This window comes from Solanum verrucosum, unplaced genomic scaffold, assembly GCF_900185275.1.
Source record: "Solanum verrucosum unplaced genomic scaffold, falcon-dt-bn FXZP01000183.1, whole genome shotgun sequence".
In the NCBI taxonomy this organism is placed as follows: domain Eukaryota; kingdom Viridiplantae; phylum Streptophyta; class Magnoliopsida; order Solanales; family Solanaceae; genus Solanum; species Solanum verrucosum.
Window position 1 is genome coordinate 2,789,308 of NW_026020430.1, and position 17,119 is coordinate 2,806,426.

Below are 17,119 nucleotides of genomic sequence, written 5' to 3' on the forward strand. Positions count from 1 at the left end.
TTTAATATGCAAGAGCTGTGAGTGGGAAAAGTATTTTTTTTATAGAACATAATCATGTACGTACATAAGTGATAGCACTGAATTAGCCATGATTTCAATCCTGCTGTATGTCAACTACTACTCTTTGTACACACTTGTCAATCACATCATGAAAAACCCAGAGCAATATGCCAATATATATGCTTTAGATTTAAGGACCTTCATATGAAGCTCCGTTTCGTTATTTATTGCACATGCATTGCTAGAAACAATCATACATAGCACAACAATATGTCATGTATCATATATAATATGACGCAATGATATTCACGTATAAAGAAGTAAACATCATTAGGTATATTACAGTTACGTAAACTCTGAAGATTAACTATATTTGAAATAGTATTTTGTAAATTTACTAAATCATCATATAACAATTCATGGAATATAAGCCAAACTAAGCAATGAGGTGGGCCAGGGAAACATTGGGGTTAAGAATTGGGTAGGAACCGCGCAAACGCAGGCTCTTTCACAAATTATGACGTAGACTCTGCCACTTGGGCAGATCTTAGCAAGCACCCCTCCAAAGTGCAATGAAGGTCGTCAACCTAGGTCATGAGCCTTATCGATCACCCATAAACCCAGTCCAGGTGTCACACCCCAAATCCGGATGTGATGACACGTGTCCATTTCCCACCGGACACATCAGCCTAACCCAACCACAACCATAGAAAAGTAGAAATACGAGAATAAAAGATAATAAATAAGCGGAAGACTTTAATTAAGACTCAACACTACCCAGAATTTGGTTGTCACATGTACAAACCTCTAAATACAGAATTCGAATAAAAATATACAAGTCTCAGAGTATAGTTCTCGAATAGAACAAAACTGAAAGTAAAGATAACTCAAGGGCACGTCTGGAATGAACCGCTACCTCTCGAGTATGTCCCGAAGCTCAATCTGCTAAAGAAAATACTAAGCCGAATCTGAGAGAGAGCTGTCAACCTACACAATTGTGTAGAAGCAAGAGTGAGTACCGAAAACCACAGGTACTCGCAAGTAACTCTAAACTAAGCAAAGCTAGCAGTTACAAACAACTCCTTTCAATCCCAACCGAACCACCGAAACTTCAATCTAGCAGTAAACCAACCAACCTATACTAAACAGATCATATTCAACAGCCAGAACCAACACCATATCCTCATCAACCTCAGATCAACAAATAAGAGCAAGTAGATCAAATTCCACATAAGAAGGGTAAACCGATACAATCCACACATCACAGACAAAGATAAGGCAAATGCGATGCAAAATGCAATAATGATGTCATGTAGTCGTGATGCATGTCTGTCCTACGATACACATCTGTTGACGTAATCAGTCCGCGCTGAATACTCAAATCAGAACCCATGGGGGCCACACATGGACCATGTATCACCGCCGGAACCAGATCCCATCGGCATCCAAATCGCTAGCCGGAGCTAGTCCATCTCATATATCTCTAGCCGGAGCTAGTCTCAACTGTGTCTCATATCCATCCATCCTCATATCAGTGTCTCAGAACTCATGCAACAGATAGTTCACACATGGGATGAATAATGAATATGCACATGTCATCACTCACAATCATATCACGATCACATCATAGTATTACACATTATCTGTCTCAATCACAACCATATCACGACCACATTATAGTATTACACATCACTTGTCTCAATCACAACCATATCACGGCCACATCATAGTATTACACATCACCTGTCTCAATCACAACCATATCACGACCACATCATAGTATTACACATCATCTGTCTCAACATTAATGTATGTATCAATCATAGCCTACTCATGCTCTTTTATCCCCTCAATATCAGTTATCACATGACTTATTCAACAAATTCAAGTCACATATAACACATTTAGCTCGTTTTATTCCCCATATTTCATTTACAACAATTTCAATCAACAAATAAAACCCATCATCAATCCCCATTACTCCCCAACACAATTAGGAAAGTAGTCATGCGTAGTCTAAGAGTTTTACAAAGTTTGGAAGCCACTTGCCTTAAAACGAACTCCAAAAGTTACTTGACTTGAGCCTTTCCTTTTTTAGTATAATCCGGATCACGATAATCTATTCAAACAATTATTCACAGTCACAATTCGAGTCCAATGACACCAAAATCAAGAAATTTAGGGAAAAAGGGCAAAATGGTCCAAAAGTCTCATACCGGAAAATGATACCCAAATCTGGAATTTTTTGATGTAAAATGATCCTTAAAGTATTTGGAAGCTAATGGTGAAAACCAATTTGAAAACGGAGTTGAAATCAATTCACAAACTCAATTTGAAAGAAAATTCACGTTCTTGAAGAAGCCTAAAATATTCGAATCCGAAACCCCGACTCGAAAATGAAATATCTCTTGAAAAACATCTTACCCATGCTTAGATAAGTTCAAATATGAAATTTCATCAAAAACGGAGTTAAGATCGACCTTGAAATTCTCAATTTATCAAACTTTAACTTTACCGGGAAAGTCCAAATTGTACGCGGTTAATATGATGAAAATAATCGATGAATCAATAATTTTATGTTAAAGTCAGTTTACCCATAACATAAGGATCGTAAATATACCTTTTTCATCAAAAAGGGAGTCCAAATCGATAAAACCCCAATTTTTCCCAAGAGATTTACGGATAGGAAAAAAAAACCAGATAAAGAAATTATGAGAAAATGTCGAATTGAAGATTGAATACTAACCCTCATATTAATTCAAGAAGAAAACCATAAGAATCACTCCATTCCGATCTCTAGAACTCCCGATATGCTCAAAATATCAAATGAACACAGTCTGAGATTTTTATAACAGTACATGGCTGTTATGCACCAGAAAAACAGCAGTTAATCTTTCACTAAAACGGCCGTAATTTCCTCATACGATAGTGAAATGACCCGATTCTTTTTTGTAAATGTCTTAAATAATGATACGGACCTGCTCGTTCAATCGGATCTCAATTTCATGCTCGTTTGCCCAGTCAAATATCATTTCTACTCGGTAAACAATTATTTCTTATTTGCGATAAAAGTCCAATCTCGGGTTAGCGAAAATGCACCAAAATTTGCAGATAAGTCCTATAATTCATGCTCAAAATTTCAGAACCTTCGGAATAATTTTTTGACCTATAAAACTAATAATGAACCCTTTAGTTGCCACAATTTGCTGAAATAGTGTCAAAGCATCCAAGAAGCTTAAAAGCTCACCCAAAACTCATTTGGCACTTCCCGAACACAAACCAAATATGCTACTAGCTTGAAAATGACATTTCGGACTCAATGAAATCGTCGGAATTTGAATTCGAGGTCTCCTTGACCCGGTATCCGATAAGGCGTCAAGAAACTAACTTTAGGCACAAAAACTCGAAACGCACTCGGGGCCTCTAAAAATTCAACCAAGACTCATTCTAGACTTAGAATCACCCCCTGAATCCAACGGTGCCCTCAGAATTCCATTTCGAGCACCGAAACCTCATTTGTTGACCAAAGTCAACTCTTGATCAAAATTTCACAATTTTAGCAACTTAAGACCTCAAATCTTCGTTTTAACTCCAAATTTGACTCCGTAATTTTTCATAGACCCGTTTCAACATTCTAAAACTGCTGGAATCGACGGAAATCCGATTCGAGTCTCGAAACTCCAAATGACTCGAAATAGCACTTTTAACTAAACTTTAACTCTTAAAAACTCAACTTTCCAAAAACTCAACTTTTCATCAATTTTCCTTCAAACCAACTTCAAAAATACAACAATTAGGACTCGGGGCAACTATCGGGAGGGGTAAAACGGTCATTTTATGAAAATTTCCAAAAATGACCTTTAGGGTCATTACACCAGGTAAGTATAGATCAATGTAGCATCACCCTCTTTTTTTATATGACTTCGGCTGCTCCTTAGTTTTGCTACCAGTGATGTGGTATTAGTTATACAACAAGGCACCTAACGAATGCAAGCAAATAGTGTGTTACGAAAAAAGGAAAATTATTTGCTATCTAACCTTAAAGAGTAAAATCCAAGATAAATTGGTTGTGTCCTCCGCATAAGATAATAATATAGAGAAAGGTGATCTTTTATTTTCCTTTCTAGGAGTTTACTGAAATAAAAGAAGCGTTTCTTTTTAGTTAGTGTAGACGTTTTCTAAGTTTGAGTTAGTTTTCAATATCGTTTGTTTCATTTGATTTTTTATTATTAAAGATTATCCATCAATGACACAAGATATATATATCACATGTTTAATGAATTGATGTAAATGTGGTGTGTGTCTACCTTTAAAAGAATATGATTAAATTTATAAACGTGACTTAAAGGCACTCGAATCGAGATGATCAAAATACGAGGTTTGTATATTATTATAGTTTGTTTAGTTAAAGCGGACAAGATAAAATTAAATAAGTACATAATTGAAATGAAATAGCAAGATAAATAAATGAAATGAGCTTAAGTATACATTTTAAAACTTTGATAAAAATTCATATTGTTTGAGTCCACACAAAGGAATTTTAATAAATATTTTGAACCAAAGAGAGTATTACAACATTGTTTTCAAATATTTCCATAAATAGTTAGTACAGTACTTGTTATCCATAAATCAAATTTAGTCAAATGTTGATACGAGTATAAAGAAAAACAATGGGCAAAAAACTGGCGAGGTAAAATCGGACAAGAGATATTACGTCAATGAGTCGTACGTGTCCCCATCCCAATCGCCAAGTGGTGTGACTTCGGGGCAAACAACAATTGTTTTTGGGCTTTTGGAGTTTCGGCCCTTTTATTCTTTTCACTTTTTTCAATCTTTATCGCTCCACTCTCATCAACATCATAGATCACTACTCAAATCTTTCTCACAGATCTCTGCTTTTTTTTCGCTATTTTCTCTACTCTGGTAATAGCTCTCTCTTGCGCACCATTTCTTCGCTTCTAGTTTTCTCTGTGTTTTTTTTTGGGTTTTTCAATTCATATACAGCTCTCGATTTTCTATGTCGATTTATGGATTAGGAGAAATGTTAGGGTTTGAATTTGGTTCTAATTTGTTTAGAATGTTTTTTCCTATTTTTTTTTGCTTCGGCGATATGTTCTAGGTACTTGTTTTCTTGAGTGTGGAAGACTGGTAAATTTGTGTGTTTTTTTTAGTTTATGGATGTGTTTCATTGTTTTAATTTAGTTGGAGCAAATGATTTGAAGCCTTTTCTTTTCACCTGTTGTAATTTAGATATCATTGAAGTATCAAACTGGCATATATATTTTTTTTTTATAAATAAAGGTTCAACCTTTAATAAAATGGATCGAATAAGGATTGGAAATGTGTTAAAAGCAGTCAAGTGCTCACTGGAAACAATTCAAATGTTTCACTCACACTGCTTTGGATTCCCTGTCGAAGTAACAAATGATGTGCATTGAAAAACCCACCTAAAGCCTGGAGTTGTATTGCTAGTGCGAAATTTACGTCTTCTTTGAGGCTGAACTGAGACCTTGTGATTTTAATTATTGCCTTAGATAGGGTCATAGGGATAGCATCTTCATGGAGTTTCTTCCCGTTGGAGCCAAAGAGTAATGCACACAATTAGTGGTGGATACTCTTGATTTAATGACTTGATCCCGATATTCAGTCTAATTAAAAATGGAAATAGAGTAATTTAGGTAATACTGGATGCTTCCTGATTGTGTAGTAGGATATGCTATTGTGCTTTGTTGCACAACAGAAAAAATGTGAATAGTCTGAGAATTTAATTTATATTAGTGTGAGCTTTTTTACATTACTCATAATTGCCATTACCAAAATATACTACATTTCCTTTTATACTTGAGCCAAAAGAGAGGGAAAATTGTTAAAAAATGACAAAAGTTTCATATTGGTGGTTAATGAGATGGATAGACTCTTTATAAGGCTTGGATACTCCTCCTCTCTTTGAGCTAGCTTTGGGGGTGTGAGTTAGACCAAGACCTAATTTAACATGGTATCAGAGTTAGGTTCCATCTCACCTAATGTTGGGGCCCCTAAAATAAAATGCCCACGCACCAGTGCTTAGGGCATGAGGTGGGGTGTTAAAGAATGGAAAAAGTCCCACATTGGTGGTTAATGAGCTTAGGGCGTGAGGTGGGGTGTTAAAATAATGACAAAAGTCCCACATTGGTGGTTAATAAGATGGGTGGACTCCTTATAAGGCTTGGACAATCATCCCCCCTTTGAGCTAGCTTTTGGGGTGTGAGGTAGGCTCAAAACCTAATTTAACAAAAATCATCATACTCAATGTTTTAAAACTTGATGAGTTGCACCTGTTTAAATGACTTTCCCTTTTGTTTAATTCTCTTTCTCTTTGCTATAAAATTAATGTAATTAAGCTCGTTTAATTGTGTTTGATTTTTCAATTTTTCTAGAGTTTTTTTATAAGGACAAACTATTTTAGGGTAGAGATGATGCTCCAGTCTCTTATTCACTGACGTGTTCTTCTCTTGTATGAAATGGAAAGATCTTCAAGGTGAAATCGAGCTCTTGTAATTGTGTTTGATATATCAGTTGTTGTAGAGTTTACTATAAGGATGAGCTATTTTAAGGCAGAGACGATACTCCACTGTTCTTTTGTGCCAACGTTTTCTTTCTCTTGTATGGAATGCTAACATCTAATTGAACATTGAAAAAGAGTTTGAGCTAACCAAAGTTGTGATGGAAATCCAGTAGAATGTGTGAGTAAATTAGAATCTAAGTTCCACTTTAACTATTTATTGTAAATTATGTATAAAACATGAACATTTTTTATTACACCTATATAAAATCGGCCAAACCCGTTTTGACCATAGCAACTAGTTACAGTTTTTGACCTGCATTAAACATGGGTGGTTAGGACTTGTAACTGCCCATTTCTTTCTTACAAGAATATAGGTGGGTTAGATCATACACGTTTTCAACCTGTCCAAATAACCCAATCTGTCCAAATAAATCCAACCTGTCCAAATAAATCCAACCTGTCCATTTGCTACCACTAGTTTGCACCGTATGTTCTATAATTTGCATGTTTAAGAGTACGTATTTGTGTGCTTAGTGGATTTCTCAGCTTGTCTCAAGGTTTTTAGTCCCCCCCCCCCCACAACTTTTAATACGTTATGATGTTCTCTTCTTTCGATAATGTTGATGGTAAAGATTATAGTATTTTTTGACTGCCTATTACATTCACATTGCTTTACAGATAATTGATAATTACACATTGGAAAGGCTTCAAAAATTATTCTCCCAAAACCTTTCTGAAGAAAAGGAAAAGGAAGCTTCTGTACGACAGGGAAAATATTCTGCATGACCTCTTGACATTTCTACAATGTCAGGGTTACTCAATGTATTCATCTTTCTATTCAGAGTTTATTGTATTTTGATACTCGTATTCTGTTTGTGTATTTGTTACTTTTTCAGTTAGGTTCTTTTTATCTCTTTCCTCTTTTTGGAACAACATATTACCCATGTCTATCTGCCTTATCTATTGAGTGTTCAAAGTTATTTCTGTCTCACTGTGAGGGTTGAGATTTTGTTCGTGATATTGTTTTTTTTGTTAAGATTTTTATCTGTGATGCAATTTTTTTTTGATCTTTAGTTGGTTAACTTGCACTCTATGTTCATTACTTATGTATTGTTAATGTGCTAGATTATTCTTTTTTTACAAAAAAAAAAAACTATATTATGCTTCAATCTTATACTAGTTGAGGTTATACTTTAAAAGTTAATCCTCGTAATTTATGTTTGGCAATTGATAAAAATAGTATCTCCTGATCTCACTATCTCATTGGGAATCTTTTAATACATTTAACCTTGCCCAAGTTTTATCCCTTCTCTCTTGATTGTGTTAACTTATATTCTAAGTTCTTACCTATAGCTTTGCTATTAACCATATTAGCTACTTTACCTTCTAAAAGAAAACATATTAGATTTTTTTAGATAACTGTAATGTCCGAACGAGCATGTGCGTAGCTCAACTAATTCCACGGGATACCTGCCATCTCCCTCTAGCAACAAGTACCAAGTAACTTTGTCCAGTAAGGCAGGGACAAATGAGAAGAAATCATCTTGTTGTTTTTGTCTCTGTTGGGATTTGAACCTAGGACCTCATGGTTCTCAACCCACTTCATTGACCACTTGGCCACACTCTTGGGCGCAACCATATTAGCTTCTTTGTTAACTCTCTTATGTTCTTTAAAGGATTCTTTTGCTATTGGTAAGTTCCTATAGTCCCGTTGTGCTTTTACAGTTCTTTGTATCTCCTCATTCTACCACCAAGATTTTTATGGTATGATGCAGCCTTTGCACATCTAGAACTTCACTTGTTACTTCCTCAATGCAAATTGTCATTTCTTTCCAATGGATCAGCTTTTTGTCACATATTCACTCCTTCAATAGTTTGTCCGTAAATGCTAGTTTGTGTTTTTTAGTGTCCACTATTGAATTTTTGGTTGCATGCAATTCTTTCCTTTTTCTTTCTCGCTCACTATCTCTCTTAACATCCAGGTATTCTAGGTCGTGGTGGGTGGCTCGGGTTTCTTTTGTGATAATCATTGCAGTCCTTACATTGACCATGTCATTTCTTCTTATAAGAATGGAATTTTATTTGTAGTTACCTCACTTTTAAATGTTCTCACGTTTACCTTATCACAAAAAAATGTTATCACGCGTGAATGTGATTTCCTCTCGTTACACGAGGCGTTAACTAAAACTAATTTATTAGGTGCTACAAACTCTGGAGTAGTCTTTCTTTCATTCCTAGCACGATAATCATATTCTAATATGCTCGGTTAAATCTGTCACTATATCTACCCATATGTCCATTTAGGTCCCCCCCCCCCCTCCCTCCCCAACCCAACCCAATAAACATCAGTAAGGTATGTGTACACCCCACCCTCCCGAGATCTCACTTGTGGGACCACACTAGGTATGTTGTCGTAAGTAATGTAGTTCCAATGTATACTTTGGTTAAAGTAATATATATGATCAAAGGCCAATTTAGACAGCTCTTGTTTTCCTAGAATATCTTGTCTACCACTACACAAAGCCAACATGTTTCGCCAGAGAGTTCTGAGAACTCCAATAACATATTAGATTTGGTCAAAGTTTGCATTTTTAAGCACACGCTTGCATAATGGAACACAAGAGTCGTGGAGCTCTTATTCTATGTATGATTTGTTTCCTTTTGACTGATGAATTAGATATTCTTGTTCGCTTCAGTTTTAGATGTCTTGTTGATGCATGAATGAGTATTGCTCACTTCTTTAATATTTAGTGGTCCACACTCAATTTTTTTCCGATTTGGTTGTAGTCATCTCTGAACGGGTCAGCTTCAAATCTTCCTGACAACTCCGGACGCTCATTTCCTTCATCTTTCTCTCCTCAATCGGGTGCAGCCTCCCCTCTTTATCATCACTCTGGTGAGTTGTTTTCGGTATTGTCACTACTTTCTGATTTTTGTAGCAAATGTACTAGAAAGCTTCTTCCTCACAGGAAGTATTCAGGGCCTTCATAACGTTCATGGGAAGTTTCAATGTTCCTAACATGCCGGGTACACTTGGTTCAAGAAGCACAGCAATAAATAATGTCCCTTCAAGTGGAGTCCAACAATCTGGGAATAGCCTCTCTGGTGGTCGTTTTGCATCAAATAATATTCCTGTAGCCCTTTCACAGGTTTGTATATTTCTGTTTCTTTTTTGTTTAGTAGATTACCTAAATAATGGAAAAAAAATAATGTCGCTTTTAAGTTGGGTCCAACAATCTGGTAATAGCCTCTCTGATGGTCATTTTGCATCAAATAATATTTCGGTAGCCCTTTCACGGGTTTGTGTATTTCTTTTTTTTTTTTAGTAGATTACCTAAATAAATGAAAATAACAAAATAAGTTCCTCTAAGATGGTAATTTTGATAATTTCTTCGTTTGGTCTCTCTCCTACACTTGGTGAATACATAGTTTGAGATAGTGGAGAGGAAATGCTTTTTTGAATAATTTCTTGGTTTGGTCCGTCTCCTACACTTGGTGAAAACATAGTTTGGGATGGTGGAGCAAACGCTTTTTTGAAAAATGGGAAAGAAGATTTGATTTTGGAAGTGAAGATTTTTAAAAAGCTCCTGAGAGACATACTACTAACATTGTACCATTTCAAGCATCGAATAGAATTAGTTTCCGAACTTTTCCTGCATCTGTTTTTCTCCCTCTCTTCTTATTCTCTATTCACCCACGCATTTACAAACTCTAGGACACAACCATCATTGTGTTGTCTATTTCTGGTTGCAGATATCCCAGGGAAGTTCTCATGGTCATTCTGGCATGACAAGTAGAGGTGGTATGAGTGTTGTTGGTAACCCGGGATATAGTAGTAACAATAATGGTGTTGGGGGTTCTATTCCTGGGATTCTTCCAACCTCTGCAGCAATTGGTAATCGAAGTTCTGTTCAAGGCCTTGGGATGTCCACAATTTTGGGAAACGCAGGTCCAAGGATGTCAAATTCAGTTGGAAATATAGTCGGTGGAGGCAACATTGGGAGAAACATCAGCTCTGGTGCAGGATTGTCTGTGCCCGGTCTTGGTTCCAGACTAAATTTGACTGCGAACACTGGTTCTGGAAATTTAAATGTTCAAGGATCTAATAGGCTAATGGGTGGTGTTCTGCAGCAAGGTAAATTAACCTGAATTGTTGGTAGTTTCTCTTCTTCTAGTTTTACTAGTTCCCTTCATCATGCTGTCTGTTCTCGGTTTTAATATCCAAAACTTTCTCTGACGTTATTTTCATACTTGACAGGCTTTAGTAGTTTCATTCTTTCTTGGATACGGATATAGACACTTATTTAATAATCTTCTTTGTGTATCCTCTTTTGATCGGTTTCCTAAAATATATGAACTCAATCTTTTATGTAGCTTTAAGTTGAAAAAATAAGCGGATGTTCTTTGCTGGTTGGTTGGTTGGTTATAGATAGAAGTTTTTTCGACATTACAAGTCTGCTATTCCCTTTTCTCGAGGGGGGTCAAATACAAATCATTTCCCTTAGCTTTGAGTTTGTGGTACATAGCCTTCTTGGCCTTTCAAAATATACACATGACTATCTCATTATGAAATAAAGTGAAACTGTTTGTACGTCATTCCACCTTACGAGAGTGGGATTGGAGATGACCCTCCCAGTTCAGACTATGACAAAGATAAGAGAGGTTATCAAAATTTTAAAATAGAAAGGTTGAGCAAAAAAAAAAAAAGAGCTATCCTTTCATTTCCCCTTTTTTCACCTTCATTGCTTAGCACGTACTAGGAGGAAAGAAAAAAAAGTGGGGGGGGGGGGAGCGGGATAAGGGAGGTGTGGATATGGGTGTATTTGTGTTCATATGCTAATTATGTACATATCGATTGTAAATCTACACTTTCACTTTATTTCCATAACATTGAGGAGGTTATGTTTATATTTATAGTGGCTGGGTGGTTTGTGTACCTCAAGCAAAAAGCTGCAGAGGATAATCCCTTCATTTGGATTAAAAAAAGGATAATTCTGTCCCAACTCCCAATGCCTCCACAATTATCCAGTTTGCCAATTTTGGCGCACTTTTTACTTTATTACCCGGTGTAGGCAAGTTTCTGTTAAACCCTACCCTCACTTCTTACAGTTCCTTCTCTCCCCTTATGCTGCGGCTGAGAATTGTCGTTGCCGCCGCAGACCACCACACAACCACCACCTACCGCCCTATCTCCACCAGTTGCAAATTGCCTCTGCCGTTCGGCAGCCTCCATTCACCTTCAAGAATCAAACACTCTCCTTCTCCTCTTCCAAGATTCAAAGCTTGCCCCATCTCTACGAATTTCTGAACATCCGAGATCTCTAATTTCATCCGTCTCAAATTCGTGAGGCTAGACTTATCTTTAGGAACACGGTGTACTATTCACCTCCCGTGTGACCATTCCCAGCCACATCTTCATTGTTCGCTATACAATTGGTCAGTTAATTTCATTGCGCAACTTCATATCATGTGCTTATTAGAAATGAACAAACTAATTGAAGAGCAGTGAATGATAGTATATGTACGAGAAGGACCCCCGTTTACAGCATCCTGCATTTGCAATCCATCGTATAATTGTTATGTCATTGCTTGTAACTTGGAAGTAACAGCCTTTTCTGAAGTCGATCGATGGCTTCTTCTTCAGACTAGTACTCGAAGAAAGAATTTGAGTTGCTTGATTGGCTTTCACCAAAGCCTGGTCTCCTTACTATTATGGGAATTTTTCTTCTTAATGTCTTTCCAATGCCTCGAAGAGTGTGAAATGGGGATTCACATACAGAATATAGTGTGGTTGGATACATGGGTTATACAAAGCAAATACATTTATTTATACATTATGTTTATAAATAATTTATATGTAACGTATAATAATGGATATGTAATGTATAATAGTGTTTATATACTTCTATACAACATGTTATACAAATTTTAAAACTGAAAAACAAAAAAATGAAGAGGGTTCTATGGTAGCTAGGGGAAGAACTTAAAAAAATAACATTAAAATAGAATTTGCTTGATGAAATTCAATGTAAACATATGTTGGCTATTTTAGATGTAAAAAATTATTGGGCTATACTTATTGCAAACTGTTTGTTTGGGCTGTACATATGGCTAAGTATCCCTTAAAGAACTGAGGAAATCCATATTCAATTGTATGTTTACAGAGGTTGGGTGGTTTATGTGCCGCTAACTGAATCTTGAGGGGGATAGTCCTAATTAACCTTTTTTTTGTCTTTTTCTTATAGCCCTAAAAAGAGTAGTTACAAGTAAATCTGATTTTTGCATTAAGCTAGTTTTTAATTTTGATCATTTCTACTTCATTCTTCATTGACCTCCTTATAAAGCTATTGGCTATTTGAGCCTTTAATTGGTTTTTTTCTCCTCATTTGATGAGTTCATTATCCTCACCATAGACCTCAAGTTGAAAACCTTTCTAGGACTTAAACAGTGCTTATGAGATGTAGTATCATTTGATTCTGTTTATTTCGAGTATGTTAATACAATTTGATGAAACTTACTTCTATCATTTGATTCTGTTTAATTTGAGTATGTACATACATGATACACTTAATGAAACTTACTTTTAGCTTCTTTGCCATTAATTCTGCATAAAGTTGGTATTTGTAGATTTTAAGGTGATTTAGGCACCTATGTTATATATTGTGTGGTAAGGTCAATCCGTCTTCTGTGCTAATGGTACCATCTGGATTCAGCCTCTCCGATGTCTATGTTTGGTAATTCATATCCTACTGGCGGTGGTCCACTATCTCAGAACCATGTTCAAGCGGTTGGCAACCTTAATTCCATGGGAATGCTGAATGATGTGAATTCAAATGATGGATCTCCATTTGATATCAATGATTTCCCTCAGCTAAGCAGCCGTCCTAGTTCTGCTGGAGGGCCTCAAGGACAATTAGGTAATCAAAGTGCCTTTCCTTCCTGTTATTCTGTGGAAATGATTTTATTTAGTTATTCATTCAGAATTCTGAGGAAGGAATGATCTCAGGTTCATTGCGAAAACAAATTGCTCAACAAAATCAAGAATTCAGCATTCAAAATGAAGATTTTCCGGCCTTGCCAGGATTTAAAGGTAATCATATGCATGCACAATGTTCTTCTCATGCTTTCTTAGGTTAGTTAATTAACCACTCCCCCGATGAAACTTTGGTGCGACAATTTGTTTGATGGGGTCAGAAAAGAAAAGGTCGGCGGAGGGAAGTAGAGTAATATGAGTCATTTCCCTGTTTAGGAAACAACTAGGGGAGCTGAAAGTACAAGTTTGCATACCTCTCTCTGAGTTTTTTCATTTACTTCGTTTATTTTTTCACCGCAAAGGAGTCTGATTTTATTTTTCATTGCAAAAAGGATCTGATTTTTTTTTAAACTTAATGTTATTGGATACGCATTCTCAATTCCTAGTATGTGGTTGGTGGTGTACCCCACAAGGTAAACTTGCTTCCTAGTCCTGGATTTTATCTGGGATGTTGCTCTCTTTTTCTCCTGGGAGGGCTTGGAATTATGGTTTGGGCATGCTTATGGGGTTTTATTCTTTAGTTTTGTTTCCAGGTCTGAGTTTGTCTGTTTGTTTGTTTTTTCCCCTTTCTTTTATGTATAGCTAGAGATGGTTCCCAGTTGCTTTTGCATGTTATAGGAGTCTACTAAATGGAATTGCTCTCATGTTTGCTTAGGTGGAAATGCTGATTATGCTATGGATCTACACCAGAAAGAACAACTACATGATAATACTATTTCTATGATGCAGCAGCAGCACTTCTCTGTAAACACAAATTTCTGAAATACTGGATTATTATTTTAATGTTGTGATTACTGATTAATTGTGAATGTTTTAGCCTCATGACACTGCCCCCTATCTCTCATTATCTAAGGCACAGATGGGCAGATCTGGTGGTTTTAACTTGGGAGGGACATACTCATCGCTTCGCTCACAGCAGCAGCAGCAACATGCCTCATCGGTGAGTAATAGTGGTCTCTCTTTTTCAAATGTAAACAACCAGGATCCACTACATTTACATGGTTCAGATGTCTTCCCGTCATCACACTCCAGTTATCACCAACAGGTGCATTACCTTATACATTTTTTTTGCTATTATTCGTTTTATTTTTCTCTGTTTGTTTCTTTTTATATTTGTGTGTGTATGGGTGGGGGTACAGAGGTGATATATGGGTCACATTCACTTTGCATAAAGAGTTGATTGAGGCCTCCCTTTGCTGGCGACTTCCTAATAAAATTTTAAGATATGTTTCCCCTTCCTCTGTTTCTATTTGGGTGTGTTTTTAACTTGTTCTCATTTGGGTTGGGTTGGGGGAGAGTTGAGATTGGTATACATTTGTTGCTGAGTGCTTGTGGACATTGGCTGATTCCAAAAACAGTAATTTGATTTTACCAGAAGTGCCATTTGCTTTTGAAGCATGAGTGAGTTGTGTTATGACATGGAAAGCTAGCAGTTTCTGTTAGTATTATGATGAAGATGCTTTTTCCATGCATAATTTTTAGTGGCTACAAGGTCCGTATTCATACAGCTTTAGGTGATATTTTGCTCTTTTTTCACTCTATTTGATTCAGTCTGGTGGACCTCCTGGTATTGGGTTACGGCCTCTTAATTCTCCAAGTACTGTTTCTGGTATTGGCTCATACGATCAGCTTATCCAGCAGTATCAGCAACAGACTCAATCTCAATATCGCCTGCCGCATATGTCCGCTATAGGCCAGCCATACAGGGATCAGGGTATGAAATCCATGCAGGCTCAAGCTGCTCCTGACCCTTTTGGTATGCTTGGCTTGCTAAGTGTAATAAGAATGAGCGATCCGGATCTGACTTCTCTTGCACTTGGAATCGATCTTACGACTCTTGGATTGAACTTGAACTCTGCTGAAAATTTACACAAAACATTTGGTTCCCCGTGGTCTGATGAGCCTGCCAAGGGTGATCCAGAATTTACGGTACCACAATGTTATTATGCCAAGCAACCACCTCCTCTAAATGTGAGTGACCTCTATTTTCCTGTTTATCTTTATCTGTTTTACATTTTTCTTTTTAAATCTTCTGATATGTTTCGAATTGGCTGCAGCAAGCATACTTTTCCAAGCTTCAGTTAGACACTTTGTTTTACATTTTCTACAGGCGAGTCTCTCTCTGATAAGCAAGTCTAGTTCTTGGCCATAAAATTTGAATGTAGAATTAACTTGATCTATTTTTCTTTGCAGCATGCCAAAGGATGAAGCACAATTATATGCTGCTAATGAATTGTACGTCCTTTCTTTTGTACGAAAATTGGTTTTATATGGAGCTCGTTTGTTCTACTGTAGCTCCTGATAGCAATCTAGCTTCTTGGGATACCACATACTACATAATTGACCTATTTGACTTGCTTTTGTTCTTTGTTGAATCTATTTGTTTACAATTTCACATCATTTCATACAGGTATAACCGGGGGTGGTTTTACCACAGAGAACATCGATTGTGGTTTATGAGGGTTGCCAACTTGGAGCCTCTTGTCAAGACCAACGCCTATGAGAGAGGATCTTATATTTGTTTTGATCCAAACACATGGGAGACAATCCGCAAGGTATGGATTTCATTTTACCTTTTTTTTTTAAAATTTATGTTAATTGTAGGAATTGAGGTTCTAGTTTTCTGATTTCTCCGCAATCCCTATGCAGGATAATTTCGTACTCCACTATGAAATGTTGGAAAAAAGACCTGTTCTACCTCAGCACTAACGAGATTATGTTCAGTTTACAGTGTACATTTATTCACAGAATCCTTGTAGGTGCCAGCTAGTTCTCACCTGTAGTTTTCAGCTCTATTGGGCTTTTTGGCAACCAGCCGTTGTTACTGTATTGTTTCTCAGTTATTAATTTACCCCTTGTATTTTAAGATGCTGCAAGTCTAAACGAAAAAAATAGGTTCAGTACAGTTCTCGCATTTTCCCCCGTCAGCTTAACTTTTGCTGATGGGAACAACATTTTTGGGATAATTTTATAGAAATATAAGTGACTTGTTGTGAAAGCTTTTACCGTCTAATAGCCTGTTTGGCTAAAGCTTATGGGAAGCCATAAGTGTTGAGTAGCAGAAGCAGTTTTTCCCCATAAGCGTTTTTTGGAACGTTGGCGAAAACATGTGAAACCTAGCGTGTTCCTCAACCACACAACTTCATATTGTCCATTCCTGCAGAAAAAAAAGTTAATATGTTGATGTACTTTTGTCCCCACTCCAATACCTAGATCCCACGCAAACCTTATAAGCTCTATAGTTTACCAGTTATGAAGGAATAAAGCCATGTTGTCTATCCGCTTTAAAGAACTGTAAGTAAATCTTCTCGTAATTTCTCCGCCTCAAACTGCACGTTTGCTTCTCCAAGATTAGACACAAGGGGCGAGTGTTTACACCAAATCAAACAATTTAATCAAGTGCTCATGTTAAAATCATATAAACTTTTCATGGTTTAAGTGATAAAATGAGGTGAAAACGTGTATTACAAACCATGGTAAGGTGAATTTTTTATTTTGTAGGAACCACATTTATTGATTTCGTGTAAATTACTAGGGGAGAA

General features: G+C 36.6%; 1 protein-coding gene and 2 non-coding genes across 3 annotated transcripts; 1 reads left to right on the forward strand and 2 right to left on the reverse strand.

Moving 5' to 3' along the window:
- Positions 1-481: 481 nt before the first annotated feature.
- Positions 482-635, reverse strand: LOC125808085 (U1 spliceosomal RNA). The gene has a single exon (XR_007441684.1). It is a non-coding gene; the product is annotated as a U1 spliceosomal RNA (small nuclear RNA).
- Positions 636-6,379: 5,744 nt separating this feature from the next.
- Positions 6,380-16,575, forward strand: LOC125807323 (probable NOT transcription complex subunit VIP2). The gene is given in 15 exon segments (XM_049487021.1): positions 6,380-6,517; positions 7,223-7,366; positions 9,332-9,440; positions 9,514-9,542; positions 9,544-9,693; positions 10,298-10,679; positions 13,258-13,461; positions 13,551-13,634; positions 14,233-14,321; positions 14,437-14,622; positions 15,129-15,548; positions 15,635-15,687; positions 15,771-15,812; positions 15,988-16,132; positions 16,227-16,575. Coding segments are annotated over 14 exon segments (1,971 nt in total). The 5' UTR covers positions 6,380-6,517; positions 7,223-7,348; the 3' UTR covers positions 16,287-16,575.
- Positions 9,360-9,440, reverse strand: LOC125808084 (small nucleolar RNA snoR35). The gene has a single exon (XR_007441683.1). It is a non-coding gene; the product is annotated as a small nucleolar RNA snoR35 (small nucleolar RNA).
- Positions 16,576-17,119: the final 544 nt, after the last annotated feature.